The sequence below is a fragment of the Amborella trichopoda genome, chromosome 3 (genome assembly GCF_054954075.1).
Source record: "Amborella trichopoda isolate Santa Cruz 75 chromosome 3, AtrichopodaSantaCruz75HAP2 v2.0, whole genome shotgun sequence".
NCBI lineage: Eukaryota > Viridiplantae > Streptophyta > Magnoliopsida > Amborellales > Amborellaceae > Amborella > Amborella trichopoda.
The window spans coordinates 45,041,440-45,055,265 of record NC_142338.1 but is presented as its reverse complement, the minus strand read 5'-3'; the positions used below and the strand labels follow the sequence as shown (position 1 = coordinate 45,055,265).

At 38.6% G+C, this 13,826-nt stretch overlaps 1 protein-coding gene across 14 annotated transcripts in view; it reads right to left on the bottom strand.

Moving 5' to 3' along the window:
- The window catches only part of LOC18443964 (protein ENHANCED DISEASE RESISTANCE 2), a 33,497-nt gene that overhangs the window by 15,714 nt on the left and 3,957 nt on the right, over positions 1 to 13,826 (bottom strand). For all 14 annotated transcript variants that reach the window (XR_016051279.1, XR_016051282.1, XR_016051280.1 and 11 more), the window contains exons 4-10: positions 13,039 to 13,104; positions 12,746 to 12,852; positions 1,912 to 1,979; positions 1,673 to 1,789; positions 1,337 to 1,377; positions 1,114 to 1,214; positions 515 to 610 (exon numbers count right to left, since the gene is read on the bottom strand). Coding sequence is in view for 9 of the 14 variants with exons in the window: in XM_020673332.2 (XP_020528991.2) it covers positions 515 to 610; positions 1,114 to 1,214; positions 1,337 to 1,377; positions 1,673 to 1,789; positions 1,912 to 1,979; positions 12,746 to 12,852; positions 13,039 to 13,104 (596 nt within the window). In the remaining 5 variants the exon portion in view is untranslated. The remainder of the gene's footprint in view (positions 1 to 514; positions 611 to 1,113; positions 1,215 to 1,336; positions 1,378 to 1,672; positions 1,790 to 1,911; positions 1,980 to 12,745; positions 12,853 to 13,038; positions 13,105 to 13,826) is intronic.

Sequence of the window (13,826 nt, the reverse complement as noted above, 5' to 3'; positions counted from 1 at the left end):
TTGGAGTTAGTAAATTCCATTGTACTATGGTATACATTCCCATAGAAATAAACAAGTACCTTTACTCTGCCATAAATAGAATAAGGATATGCCTATCATCCTATCGGAAGGGAACTAGCAAGCATCACATGAATGAATGAAATGATAGAGAAGAATCCAAATATCAGAGGAAATGGATATTTATAGCAAAATGTTAGAGTTTAAACAATTCTTAACATTAGGATTGCTAACCTACTGCAAGATTCCTCAAGGACTTCCTTTGAGAGATAGTGGTGAATAATTTTCATTCATTAATGCTTTCCAGAAGGATGTTATAGCTATTTCATCCTTCCGCACTTCTTAACAGCAGTTTGCAATACAAGAGCAAGCCCACAAAAGTGAAGCATATGGTAACAATTACATAGCATTTAAACATGGGAAACTAAAGAAGAATCTAACAGCTCAATAATAAAAAATGAAAGAAATAATAAAAAAGAGAAAACAAGAAAAATGATATCTTCAAAGAAAATCTTACATTCGAAACCAGTCCAGTTGAAGCCTGTGATAAAGAATGGCAGTATGCCCATCTACCTCCTCCACTAAACTTCCATATTGGAAGCTGCAGTCCCACCTACAAATCAAAGAAAGAATAGTTTACTTCAACATAGCAAATGGTCAGATAGCATAGTGTCACGGATCACGACACTAGTTGCTACACTTTCATGCAAACTACTAATAATTATGAATCAAATCAAATATGTGTTACTGTTCACCTAGTATATACAAATTGTATCATTATCAATACTACACAATATGTGGGTAAGTGATTCACAACCCATGCCTACCTAGACCCCTTCTGTGTAAATGCAAAAAGAAGAACAACAATCTCTTTGATACAAGACATCACCAGACTTCTTTAAATTAAAGGCAATAGAATAGCGATAGAAATCAGACTTGACTCATTTTTTCTCAGAAGACAATTATCATCAGGTGATTTACAACACAAGGGCCACATTTGCTTGGTTGTAGCCATGCAAAACAGGTGCTGTGTACAAGTACACAAATACACATTCCTTCAATAAAAGCAATTAGTTCTCACTTCTCTGCTGCAAGATAGTAAAATAGAGGACTTACTCAAACCGTGTCTCATCCATGCCCATCACAAGCTCAAATATTGCTTCACATGTTGCATCCACCACTCCTACAGCCTTCATTGCTCTACTACAGCTTCTCGGCTGCACACAACATGCACTTTCATAGTCCACATGACTTGGAAAAAGAGAAGTCAGAATCTCCAAATTACAAGCTCCTTAATATTACTATTTGTGCAGAAGAAAGACAAACTTCTGCCACGTACAAGGTAATCAACTTCAAGCAGCTCCTCAAATATTCGCAACCCTGCATTTTAAAAGACGACAACATTAAAAATATTCCTTCTGCACCTTTAGCACCTCTAAAGAGTTGTTCCTACTTATTTTGGCAGCCCTCTCATCTCAACTATTATGATGCGATGTCATTAATATCCTCCACACATCCCTCCCTGCCTTCCCTCCCCCCACCCCCCCCTCCAACAAAAAAAAAATAACCCTCCTTTCCTCCCACTGCTTTTGTGAAAATTTGTACTCAAGTGCATGTGGGGAGTGAGAGAGAAAGAGGAGAGAGAGAGAGAGAAGCTCTGAGATACAAAAATTACCATTCTGGCACCGAACTAGACGCCAATGCTTCCTTGAGAAAACTTGATCACTGTTATTGTGATTAGACAACCCTGACTCAGAGTCATGTGTCCAATCAAGAACTGACTCAGGAGGGCCTACCATCAAAATGATTAAGATCAATTTCAAAATAGATGACGTTCAAGCCTGCCTTCCAAACAATTCACAGACTACATGATGCTCAAGAAAGAAAGGTAATAAGTAAGATATCAGAAAGCACCATTCCCTATAGTTGTTCTCCTGAGCAAAGTTGGATGACTCTCTTCTTCATCCTCCTGTGCACTGAACCTACAGGGATAATTAATAGGGTTCAGAATTTCAGATAATCCCAGAGTCTATATGCTCCACCAGCAGTATAGTGCGACATGATATACACCAAGAGATTTGCTTTGTGCACTCGAAAAATTTGATGGTATGTAAATGCAACGGAATGTAACTGTACTATATTACAAAGAGTGCACAAAAGTGAAGGACCAATTCACTTAAAAATTTACACTCACAAAATTCAGGGCATTAATTGTACTATGAATGTGAATACAAACAAAAGAGATAACTTGTCGTTTAAACTGCTTAGTAATATGAAACAGTTTAAAACACATGCACGTATTGAGATGTCAAGTAATGTCATTTGAATGGGTGTATATACGTCTGAAATGGGACTAGTTTACTTAGCAAAAAAGAAAATCATTCATGATGCACAGGGTGTCGTTAACTCCATATATGTTGAAGGATTGGGATGAACTTCAAAATATTCAAATTACTTGATCAGATTAAAAACTGTCAGAGGTTATCAAGTCAAATGTGGGGACCAAAAGTTGATGCGAACAGCTCCTTATCATTGTACAAGATGGAAAAGACAAGGTGCATGGTGTGCCCAACACACCACATGCCACCAAAAAAATTAAGGATGGTCTATGAATGAAGAGAAGACCTAAAGTGAGTTGACTGCATCCACAAAGTTAAGAACCTCTATCAAAGTTAAACACAACAGCTTCCCCAGGAAGTAATATCTACTCCAAATGTGGCTGTTGTCAAATACTTTACATACAGTTTCCCAACCACGAGTTAAGGTCCACTACTCCAATACCGTCCATATCTGGTCTTCTTCATGCCGCATGAAGAAACCCATCATGTAACCTTAACATTGTATCTGGAGACCAGATTGGCCTTAAATGAAGCATTTAGTCCTATCCCTTGATCTTATGTTCTAATATCATTAAATGTTCAAGATCTCTCCATAATAGAATACATTAACACACACAGACACATGAAACAAACAAACAAACATAAGAACCTGAATGCACCTATAGAATAAATGAAAAACAAACATTGCCTATATTGAAGTGATGACATGAATGACCCATGAAAAAAATAATAATAATAACAAAGAGTCACACAAAATAAATGGTGGGGAAATCCTCACTTTTGGCACCAAAGATTCTAAATCTTCATAAATGCACTTTTATTTCAAGCTTTTAACAATTGTTGCACCAAGTGTTTCTTTCTTTCATCAATGCCAATTTCTTAAAATTTTACGATTGGAATTATTTCAAATAATTAGCACTAATTGGCTATTATTTACAAAACTATTTTGGTGGAACGCAATTTGTTCAAATAATTATATCATGCTTGAAATTTTAAAATTATTTGGAATAAAATATTCTGAAACAAAGAGATTCTAACCTTTGGCCAACTTGGAATTTTGTAAATAATTTGAACCTATTTAGAACTTCATACAAAGTTTCCTCAAATTCTTCGAAGAGTTCTACCATAGGGATATCATTCATAAAGCAATGAATGCCACTTTCATCGCCTTAGTCCCCAAGATGGAAGGAGCAGACGAATTAAAGGATTTTAGACCGATCAGTTTGGTAAATTCCTCATACAAGATACTGTCAAAAGTGCTGGCGACTCAGCTGAAGAAGTGCTACCCTTTGTAGTTTCTCTCTCACAAAGTGCCTTCATAAAGGATAGACAAATCCTTGATGCGGTCATGGTCGCTCACGAATGCCTCATTCTAGACACTTACAGAAAAAATCAGGTCTTATATTCAAAATCGACTGGGAGAAGGCCTATGACCATGTCAACTGGTCACTTTTACGCGAGGCCATGAGTAGAATGGGTTTCGGTGATAGGTAGCAGAGATGGATGAGGGGTTGTTACTCGAACCCCCACTTCTCCATTCTCATCAACAGGACTCCTAAGGGTTTCTTCCCCTCCTCTAGGGGTCTTCGACGAGGAGATCCCATTTCTCCCTTTCACTTCGCTATAGCAGCCGAAGTCTTTAGCCAATCACTATCAAGGTTGTACCAGGTGGGCCCACTGAATGGCTTAAAAAGCTGTGCTAGGGGCCCCTCGGTTTCCCATCTACAATATGCCAATGACACTCTAGTGTTCATTGACGCCAATCCTCAAGAAACCGAATGCTTCCATATGTTCCTCAGGTGCTTTGAGTTTGCCACAGGCTTTAAGGTCAACATGTCAAAGTCAACAATGATAGGGGTTGCCCTCACCTCTGAGGAGACCAGTGCCTTACTCCCAAGCTGGACGAGCAAAGTGGAAGACCTCCCAACTAACTACTTGGGGATTCCCCTAGGACTTGGGAAACCTAAAAAGACACAATGGTCAACCGTCATTGATAGAGTGGACCGTCGGCTTGCAGGTTCGAAAGGAAGGTTCCTTTCCTTCGCAGGTCGCACTACTCTAATCAAAGCCACTCTCTCCAATACCCCCATTTATCTCATGTCCCTCTTCCACATGCCGACAGCGGTAGCTAATAGACTAGAACAACTCATGAGGAACTTTCTTTGGACAGGAGAGTTCGAACAAAAACAATTCCACCTCGTTACCTGGGAAATGGTCTACCGACCGAAGACTCAGGGTGGACTTAGGATCCGTTCCCTGTGAAAGCAGAATATGGCTCTCCTGGGTAAATGGTCGTGGCGCTTGTCGAACTCTCCTAATCAGCTATGGTCACAAGTGCTCCGACAAAAATATAGAATCCCCCCTGAAATCTGGCTACTGGAGGGGAGGCCCCACAGCAGACCCTCGGGAGCTTGGAAATCGTTTCTTTCGGTTTTGTCCACCTTCAAACAATACATCAGATTCCTCCCGAGGTCTGGCAACAGGATTCGATTTTGGTCCGACCTATGGTTGGGCCACTCTCCTCTCAGGGATCGCTTTCCTTCTTTGTATTCGCTCACTACTAACCCGCTTGCCGGATCTCGAAAGAGCTACAGCTGACAGGTGATAGAAGAGTTTGGAACCCCTCTTTCAAACAGACTCTTTCTGACACCGAAATACTGGAGTTCATTTCCCTCTTAGCCTTGCTCAATGATTACTTTTTCCCACTCTCAGGACCGGACAGGATCATATGGACACCAAAACCATCTAGCTCCTTCTCGGTGGCCTCTTTCTACAGGAGTTTACTACCGTCTCACCCCTCTTCCCCCTCGGTAACGTTCAAGGTATGGTCATCAAGAGCGCCACCAAAAGTGCAAACTTTTAACGGGATCACTTGTAGAGGAAAAGCACTAACGATTGACCAACTCAAGCGAAGGGGCTTCGCTTTACCGAATCGTTGTGTTCTCTGTTTTAAAGAAGAAGAGAACCACCCCCACCTATTTATCCACTGCGATATTGCTCTTTACCAGTGGACCAAACTCCTCAACCTGTTTAGCCAGACCTAGGTCATACCAGCCTCCATCCCCGGGCTTTTATTCTTAGTAGACAGTCTTCTGTGGCCCAAATCTAGGAGGCTTCTATGGAAGGCAGTGATAGAGGCCATGATCTGGACTCTATGGAAAGAAAGGAACTCAAGAATCTTTAGAGGGGGTCCATTGCGATAATCCAGCCCTTTTCCATAAAATCCACACTCTCGTGACTTTTTGGGCCATCAATCACAAGGCCTTCATGCTCCTTCCTTCTTCTATCTTCCTTGCCAACTGGCAAGGATTACTTATGCTTCAGAACACTTGACCCCCACGCCATGGGACTGGTCCCCCCCTCCGTCGGGTGCAATTAAGTTCAACTTTGATGGCTGCTCGCTCGAAAATCCCGGCCCCTCTGGGGTACGGGGGTGTTCAGAGACTACCAAGGAAACACCCTGGTACAATTCTCAAGTCACATAGGTCATGCCAATTCACAACTAGCAGAATCTCTCGCCTTGCTTATAGGCATCAAACTCTTTGATCATGCGTGGGGTCAACCACTCCTGGTGGAAGGGGATGCACGCAATATAGTCTCTTGGGCTACGAGTCATGTTTCCCCCCATGGTACCTCACTACAAATTTTGACGAGATTTCTCACTTCTGTAGGGATATTCCCGTCTCATGGATGCATATCTAGCGGGAATCTAACGCACTGGCGGACCGTCTAGCTAAGGAGGGAGCCAACATGCAAGCCACAACTACTACCTAAGTCTGGAAGACTTTCCTAATCGTTTTTCCTCGTCTCTTCGGTCTTACTTATTAATGTAATACCTAGCTTGCCACTTTGTGGCCAAAGCCCTTGTAAATGACCCCAATCCATCGATGTTAAGCCTGTGGTTAGTGTCTTGCTGGAGCACTCTTTGTACTACACCTATCCACAGAGGTTTACTATACGCCCTCCGAAAGGACATACCCGAGCGTCCTCTATTATCACTATATGTACTCCATTTCTTTTAATACAATGTTAACTTCAAAAAAAAAAAAAAATTTCATACAAAGTTTACACGTGGATGGAATTTAATAAAGGCTAAGGTCATTTAGACGAAATAAATATCTTCAAAAGGAAAACAAATCAAAGGGGCACTTGAAAAGTTTGGGAAGATTGGTTTTACATGGATACAACACATGTGACATGCACACACAATGCGAGGAGGGTCGTGAGAGACAGATTTAGATTTTTTTGAAGTCACAAGAGTAGTTACCCATGGAGACACAACTATTAAAATATAATGGAAAGGTTTGCATGCCCACTTATTTTGTTTTATGTGCCACTTTTAGTTAAAAGTTCAGTTAGTTAGGGAATCTTTTAAAATTAAATAGATTTGTTCCCTATTCAAGTGGGAGTTTGTTTTTTACCAAAATAAAAAAGATTATTTTTACTTCCTATAGATTTGGTAAAGATATTAGGAAGATCTAGATAATAATAAAAGTGGTCACAATTCTAATTTAAATAGAAATTGAACTTGGGTCAAATTATGAGGGGATAAGGTTCCTAAGATCCTACCCAAAATCATGATGTGGGATGGACGGCTCAAATTTAATCTCTCGCCCCACAGATTTCCAATATCCTAATGGTCAAGGCGTTAAGCTAGGTAAATTAGATAAGGCATACTTAGAAGGAATCATATTCCAAGTGGGAGAAAAATTTCTTTCTATTTAAACACTATTTGAACCTCTCTCTCACATTATTACACATCCCTCTCTCTTACGCCATGCCAAAAATCTCTCTCCCCCACACCCCAAATTTTCTCTCTCAATTGTAAATCACATATCTCTCTCCCCTTTGCTTCATAGGGGAGACGCCACCCAAAAGAAAGAAAAGCAAGGAGGCACTTTTGAAATCCTAGGTTAGGACGTCGCTGTTTTGAATAAAAAGAGAGATACAGCCAGCCAAGAGAGAAATAAACCCTCAAGCCTAGCCATAATTTGATCCTATAGGACTCTTACAAACCCTAAATAGGTTTCTATGCTCTCTAAAGCCCTAGAATGAAAGGTATTGCCTGAAAAACTTCTCTATCTCAGAAATTCCAGAAAGACCTAAAGGATTAAAAGTGTGTCATCAGTCAGGGAATCGAGTTTGGGATGTATCAAGGCCCTGTGAGGATCAATCCAAGCACCATCTAGTAAGGCTACCTGGTTGTTTAATTATTTTTCAGTCATATAGTATATTTTTTTGTAAATTTCCAGAAACATATTTTGCACTTAAAAAATTATAGTGGAAGATTAGTTATTGCTCATGGATGGTGTTTATTTGCTGTAATAGTAAAAGTAAAGATCCTAGGTTGTATTTAGGGTTTTAATTTTGATTTATAGTAGTATATAGTGACCCATGTAAGTGGAATTCAAGTATATTGAATAGAAGAAAATGAAAACCTTTTGAATTTACTACCTTGAGTTCAACATAACCACTCCTTTCATTGGTATCAGAGTCTTTATATTTTACTGCCATAGTCTAGGATTTTTTTATTTTTTTGAGTATAGAAATATGACATTAAAAAGCTTTTTGTCTGAGTTTATTAAATCTGAAAGATTTTGATGGACTGCAAAATTATTCTTATTTGTAGCCTTTATTCAATTTCGAATGATGTATATTATAGTTATAGTTTTAGAGTTTATTTCTGGGGTTTTTAGGGTTTTTAGGAATTGAAGGGTTTTTTGTTTAATGACTGCTATTCACGAGTACTGTTCACAAGGGTAAAACTGTCATTACGAATTTTAAGTTAAGTTAGGATATATGGGTCATTGTATTATTTGTTTGGACACTTTTTGTACTTAATACATTAAATTAGAATATATAAAAAGTGTGTGAGGCCTTAAGGGGGTCAATTCCAAATGATTTTTAGAAATTGAACGAGAGAAAAGCTTAGGCTTTTGGAACCCTAGCTTGTTGTATGGAGAAGAAACCCTAGGTTTCTTGGAATTGAGCTTGTGTTTGGCTTTGTTTCTTGCTAATTTTACAACTTCTTCAAATTTTCCTACATCAATTTGGTATCAAAACCCACAATCTACAAGGAAAAATATTGTAGCAGTGTTTTGTAGCACCTTATAGAGTTACTGTAGCATCCAGTTTTTGGTGCCTGCCCTAGGTGAACAACAAAGCGAGGAAGTTATAGTGGGGGTCTAGGGTTTGCTATTTTTTGCCAAAGTTGTGCCAAAACAACATAGATCTTGCTGATTTCGACAGTTGTTTTGTTGATTATTTGCCTATAGTATGTGATTTCGGCGAACCCATGGCAGCAAGAAGGGGCCGTAGAAGGGAAATTTTCGTAGATCTACTCCGTAATGCCATAGATGACATAATTGAGAAATTTGAAAGGCAAGTACAACTCCTGCCACAGCAGTTTACGAGAGTCAATAATGGGCGAAACGGTGATCTTTCAGCCCAAAAGGATCTCGAGTACAAGTTTTTTCACTTTTGTGCTCCACGTATGGAATCGGGTGATGAGGATAGGGATAGACGACCTAGACGTGGGGAACATCACTCTAAGGTTTTTGAATTGAAGGATGAGATTTTTTTTTTGACACATTATATAAAAAATCAGCAAGTTGTAGATTGAGATTCACCACCAATCTTTGACATATATTCAAATGAACAAGAAGATTTCTTAGAGGATCCGATCTATCAAGATGATGATGAAGAGATCTCGGAAAAGGGTGAAGAATATGGAGATAAGGTAACAAGAGGACTGATCTAAATCACGGCCTTTGTATATTTCATTAATATCGAAGAGGTAGAGCATTTAAGTGATTTAGGGAATTGGAATCAAAGTAGTGCAATGGAAGTGTGGTAGACTCATGGACCACAAATTGTAGCCCTGATTTTAGAAAGTGATGAAAGAGATGCTGAGAAGACCTCTAAAGACTAGAAAATTGTGTTCGAAGTTTTCCACACAATTTTCCTACATCAGATTTGATGAGAAGAACTATGCTAGTTGGACGAGAAAGATGGCCATGTCCTTTTCGATGAAGGACTTCGTCAGATGCTTACTGATAATCCCCACCTGCACCAAGAGATAATGTTTATGAAAAGCAATCCATAAGGGATGCTTAAGCTCAATGGCGAGCAAAAAGACACTCTAGAAAAACAAGTTCTACTAATGGCCATGGATGATACCCTGCTCTTGAGTATGAGCCCTTGAAGACTGCAAAGGAGATACACGAACGACTTGGGGCTGATGATGCCACTCCTCTCACTAGAAAATCAATGGCTATAAAATAATATTCAGATTTGAAGATGGAGGAGGAAAATTGGCTAAACATAGACAGCAATTCAAAGCTTTAGTTTGCGAACTCGAGACTGCACAAATTAAGCGAGATGAAAACATGCAAATCTGTCAGTTGTTGAATTCTATGGCAAGCTCATGGGAAAGCTTCATTTCACCCCTCACCGCAAGAGAGAGCATGCTGAAGTTGCATGAGATTATCACCAAGCTTAAAGCCGAAGAAGAAAGGAGATTGACTCGCGATGCTTCAGCCTTAAATGACTCCATAAATGTGGTAAATCTTAAACCCAACTCTGGTTCATTCAAGAAGAAGAAGGACAGGGGAAAGAATAAGAACAAAACCAATGAGAAACAAAAGGGGAATAACTGACCTAAAAAAAGGAAGAATTTAAAGAACTATGAGGGCCATAACTTCAACAAATTTGAGCACATTGGGAAGTATTGTATAGCACCCAAGAATATAAATCTCAAGAGCGATAGGGAGCATGCTTGTGGGTTCATGGTGTTTTGACTCAGGATCCACTGCCCATGTGTCCAATAGCAAGGATGGGAGATAAGATGAAATCCACAACTGGTTATGTATTCACACTTGAGGTGGAGTTCTTTATTGGTGCTCAAAGAAACAAGATATTGTTGCACTCTCGACTATGGAATTAAGAGTATGTAGCATGTTGTCTAGCGGTTAAAGAAGCAGTCTGGTTGAAAAAAACTCCTAAATCAACTCAGATTTGATCCAATGAAGTGCTCGTGCGTTATAATCTTCTGCGACAACCAAGCAGCTATTTGTGTGACAAAAGAGCCCAGGTTCATAGAAATCGAGGCATATAAAGCCATGCTACTACCACATTTGCAACAAGATCCGAGTAGGTGAGATTGAGATTGCTTATCTCCTGACAGAAGCTATGTTAGAAGATCCTTTAATGAAATGATTGGTGGCAAATGTTTTTACCAAACACTTACAAGGGATGGGCTTGAGGGAAACTGAGTTATTGTACGGCCTTCAAAGGCCACATGGGAGATATTGGGTTTTGTGGCCTTTAAAAGCTTAGAGAGCTAATAAAAATGATAACTCTATAGTGGAATATACAGTTAATGGGAGTGTGTGTTAATTGACCAAGGGGTGGGCGGTTTACGGCCCTAATTGTCCAAAACCCTTACTCTTAGACATGTGTCACTACTGAGAATAGTTTACAGTGGGTCATCTCTTGTTGAGGTCAAAGAGAAGCCTAGGAATGATATTTGTAGGCCAGGGTAATTGTGTAGTCTTTTACGTTCAGCTATAAGCATGTGAGAGCAAGGGCCAAAAGGCTCAACAAACATCCGCACGACATGCACACATGACAACCACAACACTGGTAAGCAGTCATATAGAGGGACACGTGTAGATGTGCATAGAGAGAGCCCCCCCTTTGTACTATAGTGGCAAGTGTTGCCGTCTTGGACTTGTTATCAAAGGAGGGGACAGAAATCCACATTTCAGGATTATGGTTTTGTCAACCCAATCATGAATGGAGACTGTGGGTCATGGGTCTTGTAGGGTTGGATGAGAAAACAGTAATGGATCATGCTTTTTGGGTTAAGAGGAGTGCCCTTATTGTCGCTATTTTAACCCATTGGTACCAATCCACTTTTAAATATTTTACTTTTGGTATTAGAAATGTTTTTATATTGTTATAAATTTTCAGAATTTTAAAAATTTATTTCAGCTGTAAAATATCAAAAAGGGTAGTTTCGAAATTTTCAAAACAAAGAAAGGCACATGTAGGGACCTAGGATCCAATCCCCACATATGTGTGCCAACCATGAGTGGGACGTGTGGCCTTGTGGGGCCCACATCATGTCCACGGCACTTTTAGTTAAAAGTTTAGTTAGTTAAGGAAGCTTTTAAAATTTAATAGATTTGTTCCCTATTCAAGTGGAAGTTTGTTTCTGACCAAAATAAAAAAGATTACCTTTGACTTCCTATAGATTTTGTAAAGGTATTAGGAAGATCTAGATAATACTAAAAGTGGTATAATTCTAATTTTAATAGAAGTTGGACTTGGTTAAATTATAAGGGGGTAAGGTTCTTAATTTCCACCCAAAATCATGATGGCTGATCTGTTGGATGGATGACTCAAATTTTCTCTCTCACCCCCATGGATTTCCTAATATCCTAATAGTCAAGGTGAGTTTATTAAAGAAGGCATACTTAGAAGGAAGCTTATTCCAAGTGGAAAAAAATTTCTTTCTATTTAACTACTATTTGAACCTCTCTCACATTTATGACACATCTCTCTCTCTCTCTCTCTCTCTCTCTCTCTCTCCTCCATGCCTCAGTATTTCTCTCTGAAATTAAATCATGTCTCTCTCCCCCCTTTGTTTCATAAGGGCCACACGACCCAAAAGAAAGAAAAACAAGGTGGCACTTTTGAAACCCTAGGTTAGTACTTTGTTGTTTTTTAAAAAAAGAGAATATCGCCAGCCAAGAGAGAAATAAACGCTAAAGACTAGCCCTAATTTGATCCTATAGGGTTCCTACAAATAAATAGGTTTCTATGTTGCCCTAGATTGAAAAAGGTATTGCTTGAAAAGCTTCCCTATCTCAAAAATTCCAGTACGACCCAAAGGATGCGTCATTGGTTAGGGAATCAAGTACGGGGTGTATCAAGCCCTGTGAGGATGACTCCAGGCATCATCTAGTAAGTCTTTCTGGTTGTTTTAATTATTTTTAGTCATATTCTATATTTTCTGTGAATTTCCAAGAACATATTTTATACTTAAAATTCTAGTAGAAGATTGGTTATTGCTCCTGGATGGTGTTTATTTGTTTTGGCAGTAAAAGCAAAGATCCTAGGTTGTATTTAGGGTTTTAATTTTGATTTAAAGTAGTGTATCGCGACCTATGTAAGTGAAATTCAGGTATAATGAATAAAAGAAAAAAAAAAATTTGAATTTACTACCTTGAGCTCCACATAGCCAATCCTTTCAAAATTGTCACAAAAGATTTTGCTATTATCAGAAAAAATAGTAAAAAATAAAGATGATGCACGTGGTATATTGAATAGGAAACAAATCTATAAGTATAATTTTTGTAGGAAACAAAACTCTAGCAGGCAGAAAATGTAACTTTGTTACTTACTGACTTTCACGATCTGAAGAGGAGGCTGCCCGTTCATTATCAATGCCTGATTTGTATTCGAATGAAACATATGGCTTGCTCCCGTTGGCCATCAATGACCCTTGATGCTGCAAATAATAATAATAATAATAATAACAACAACAATAATAGCAATAATTACTATAATTTATTATTTAAACATGTCCTTGGTGAGAAGAACGCAAATGATATTGAATAAATGGTCTCCTCCAATACTCCATTTGGTATACTGTTTACCGAAAAAATACATATAAAGAATGCAGAGAATGATATACCTGATCAATAACAAGCTCAATCTTCTCTTTCCAAATAAGAGCATCCTGGATGTTAAATGCAGCCATCTGATTCAAGATAAACATGCAATAAATAATGTCAAGGTCATCACAAATGTAAGAAGGAAATGTTCCCAAGAAAAAGGAATGACTGATAAATGAACAGAAGCCCTTTATTTGAAATTTAAACAATGAAAACAGCAGAAACACCAAAGTATGGAGGCCATCAAATAGACAATCTGGAATTTCTGTGAGCGGCATCTTCAGCCAGTTGTGGCTTGTTCTGTCAATCCCCCACATTTCCTATGTATGAATGTGCAGGAGTATATGATTATTTTATCTATATGTGCAAATTTATACTAATTCTCTCCGTCCCCCTCCTAACGACTATTATGATGTGAATGTTATCATGTAACTATCACTTCTTGTGTACACATAATTCCCTTCAGTTATCTCCTTTTAGATATGATTTTACACTTCCTTTAAGACATTTACATGCATTCCAGCTATAAGACTCTTATAGGCTAGAGTCAACATGCTCTCAAAAAAAGACTTTTATGCATAAGGAAAGGCCCTGTGTCCATGAAATAACATATCCTTGTGCCTAGGAGAAAATAAATGATCAATCACAGGAACAAATAAGCATAAAGATAATATTTTGGACAACCCTCATAAACAAGAAATAAAGAGAACAGAAAAACATGAAGCCTGTACAGAACTGTAAATATGCTATTAGAGAAAACAATTTTAAGAAAGATAAAAATGATTGTAAGAAAGATAAAAATGTGGAA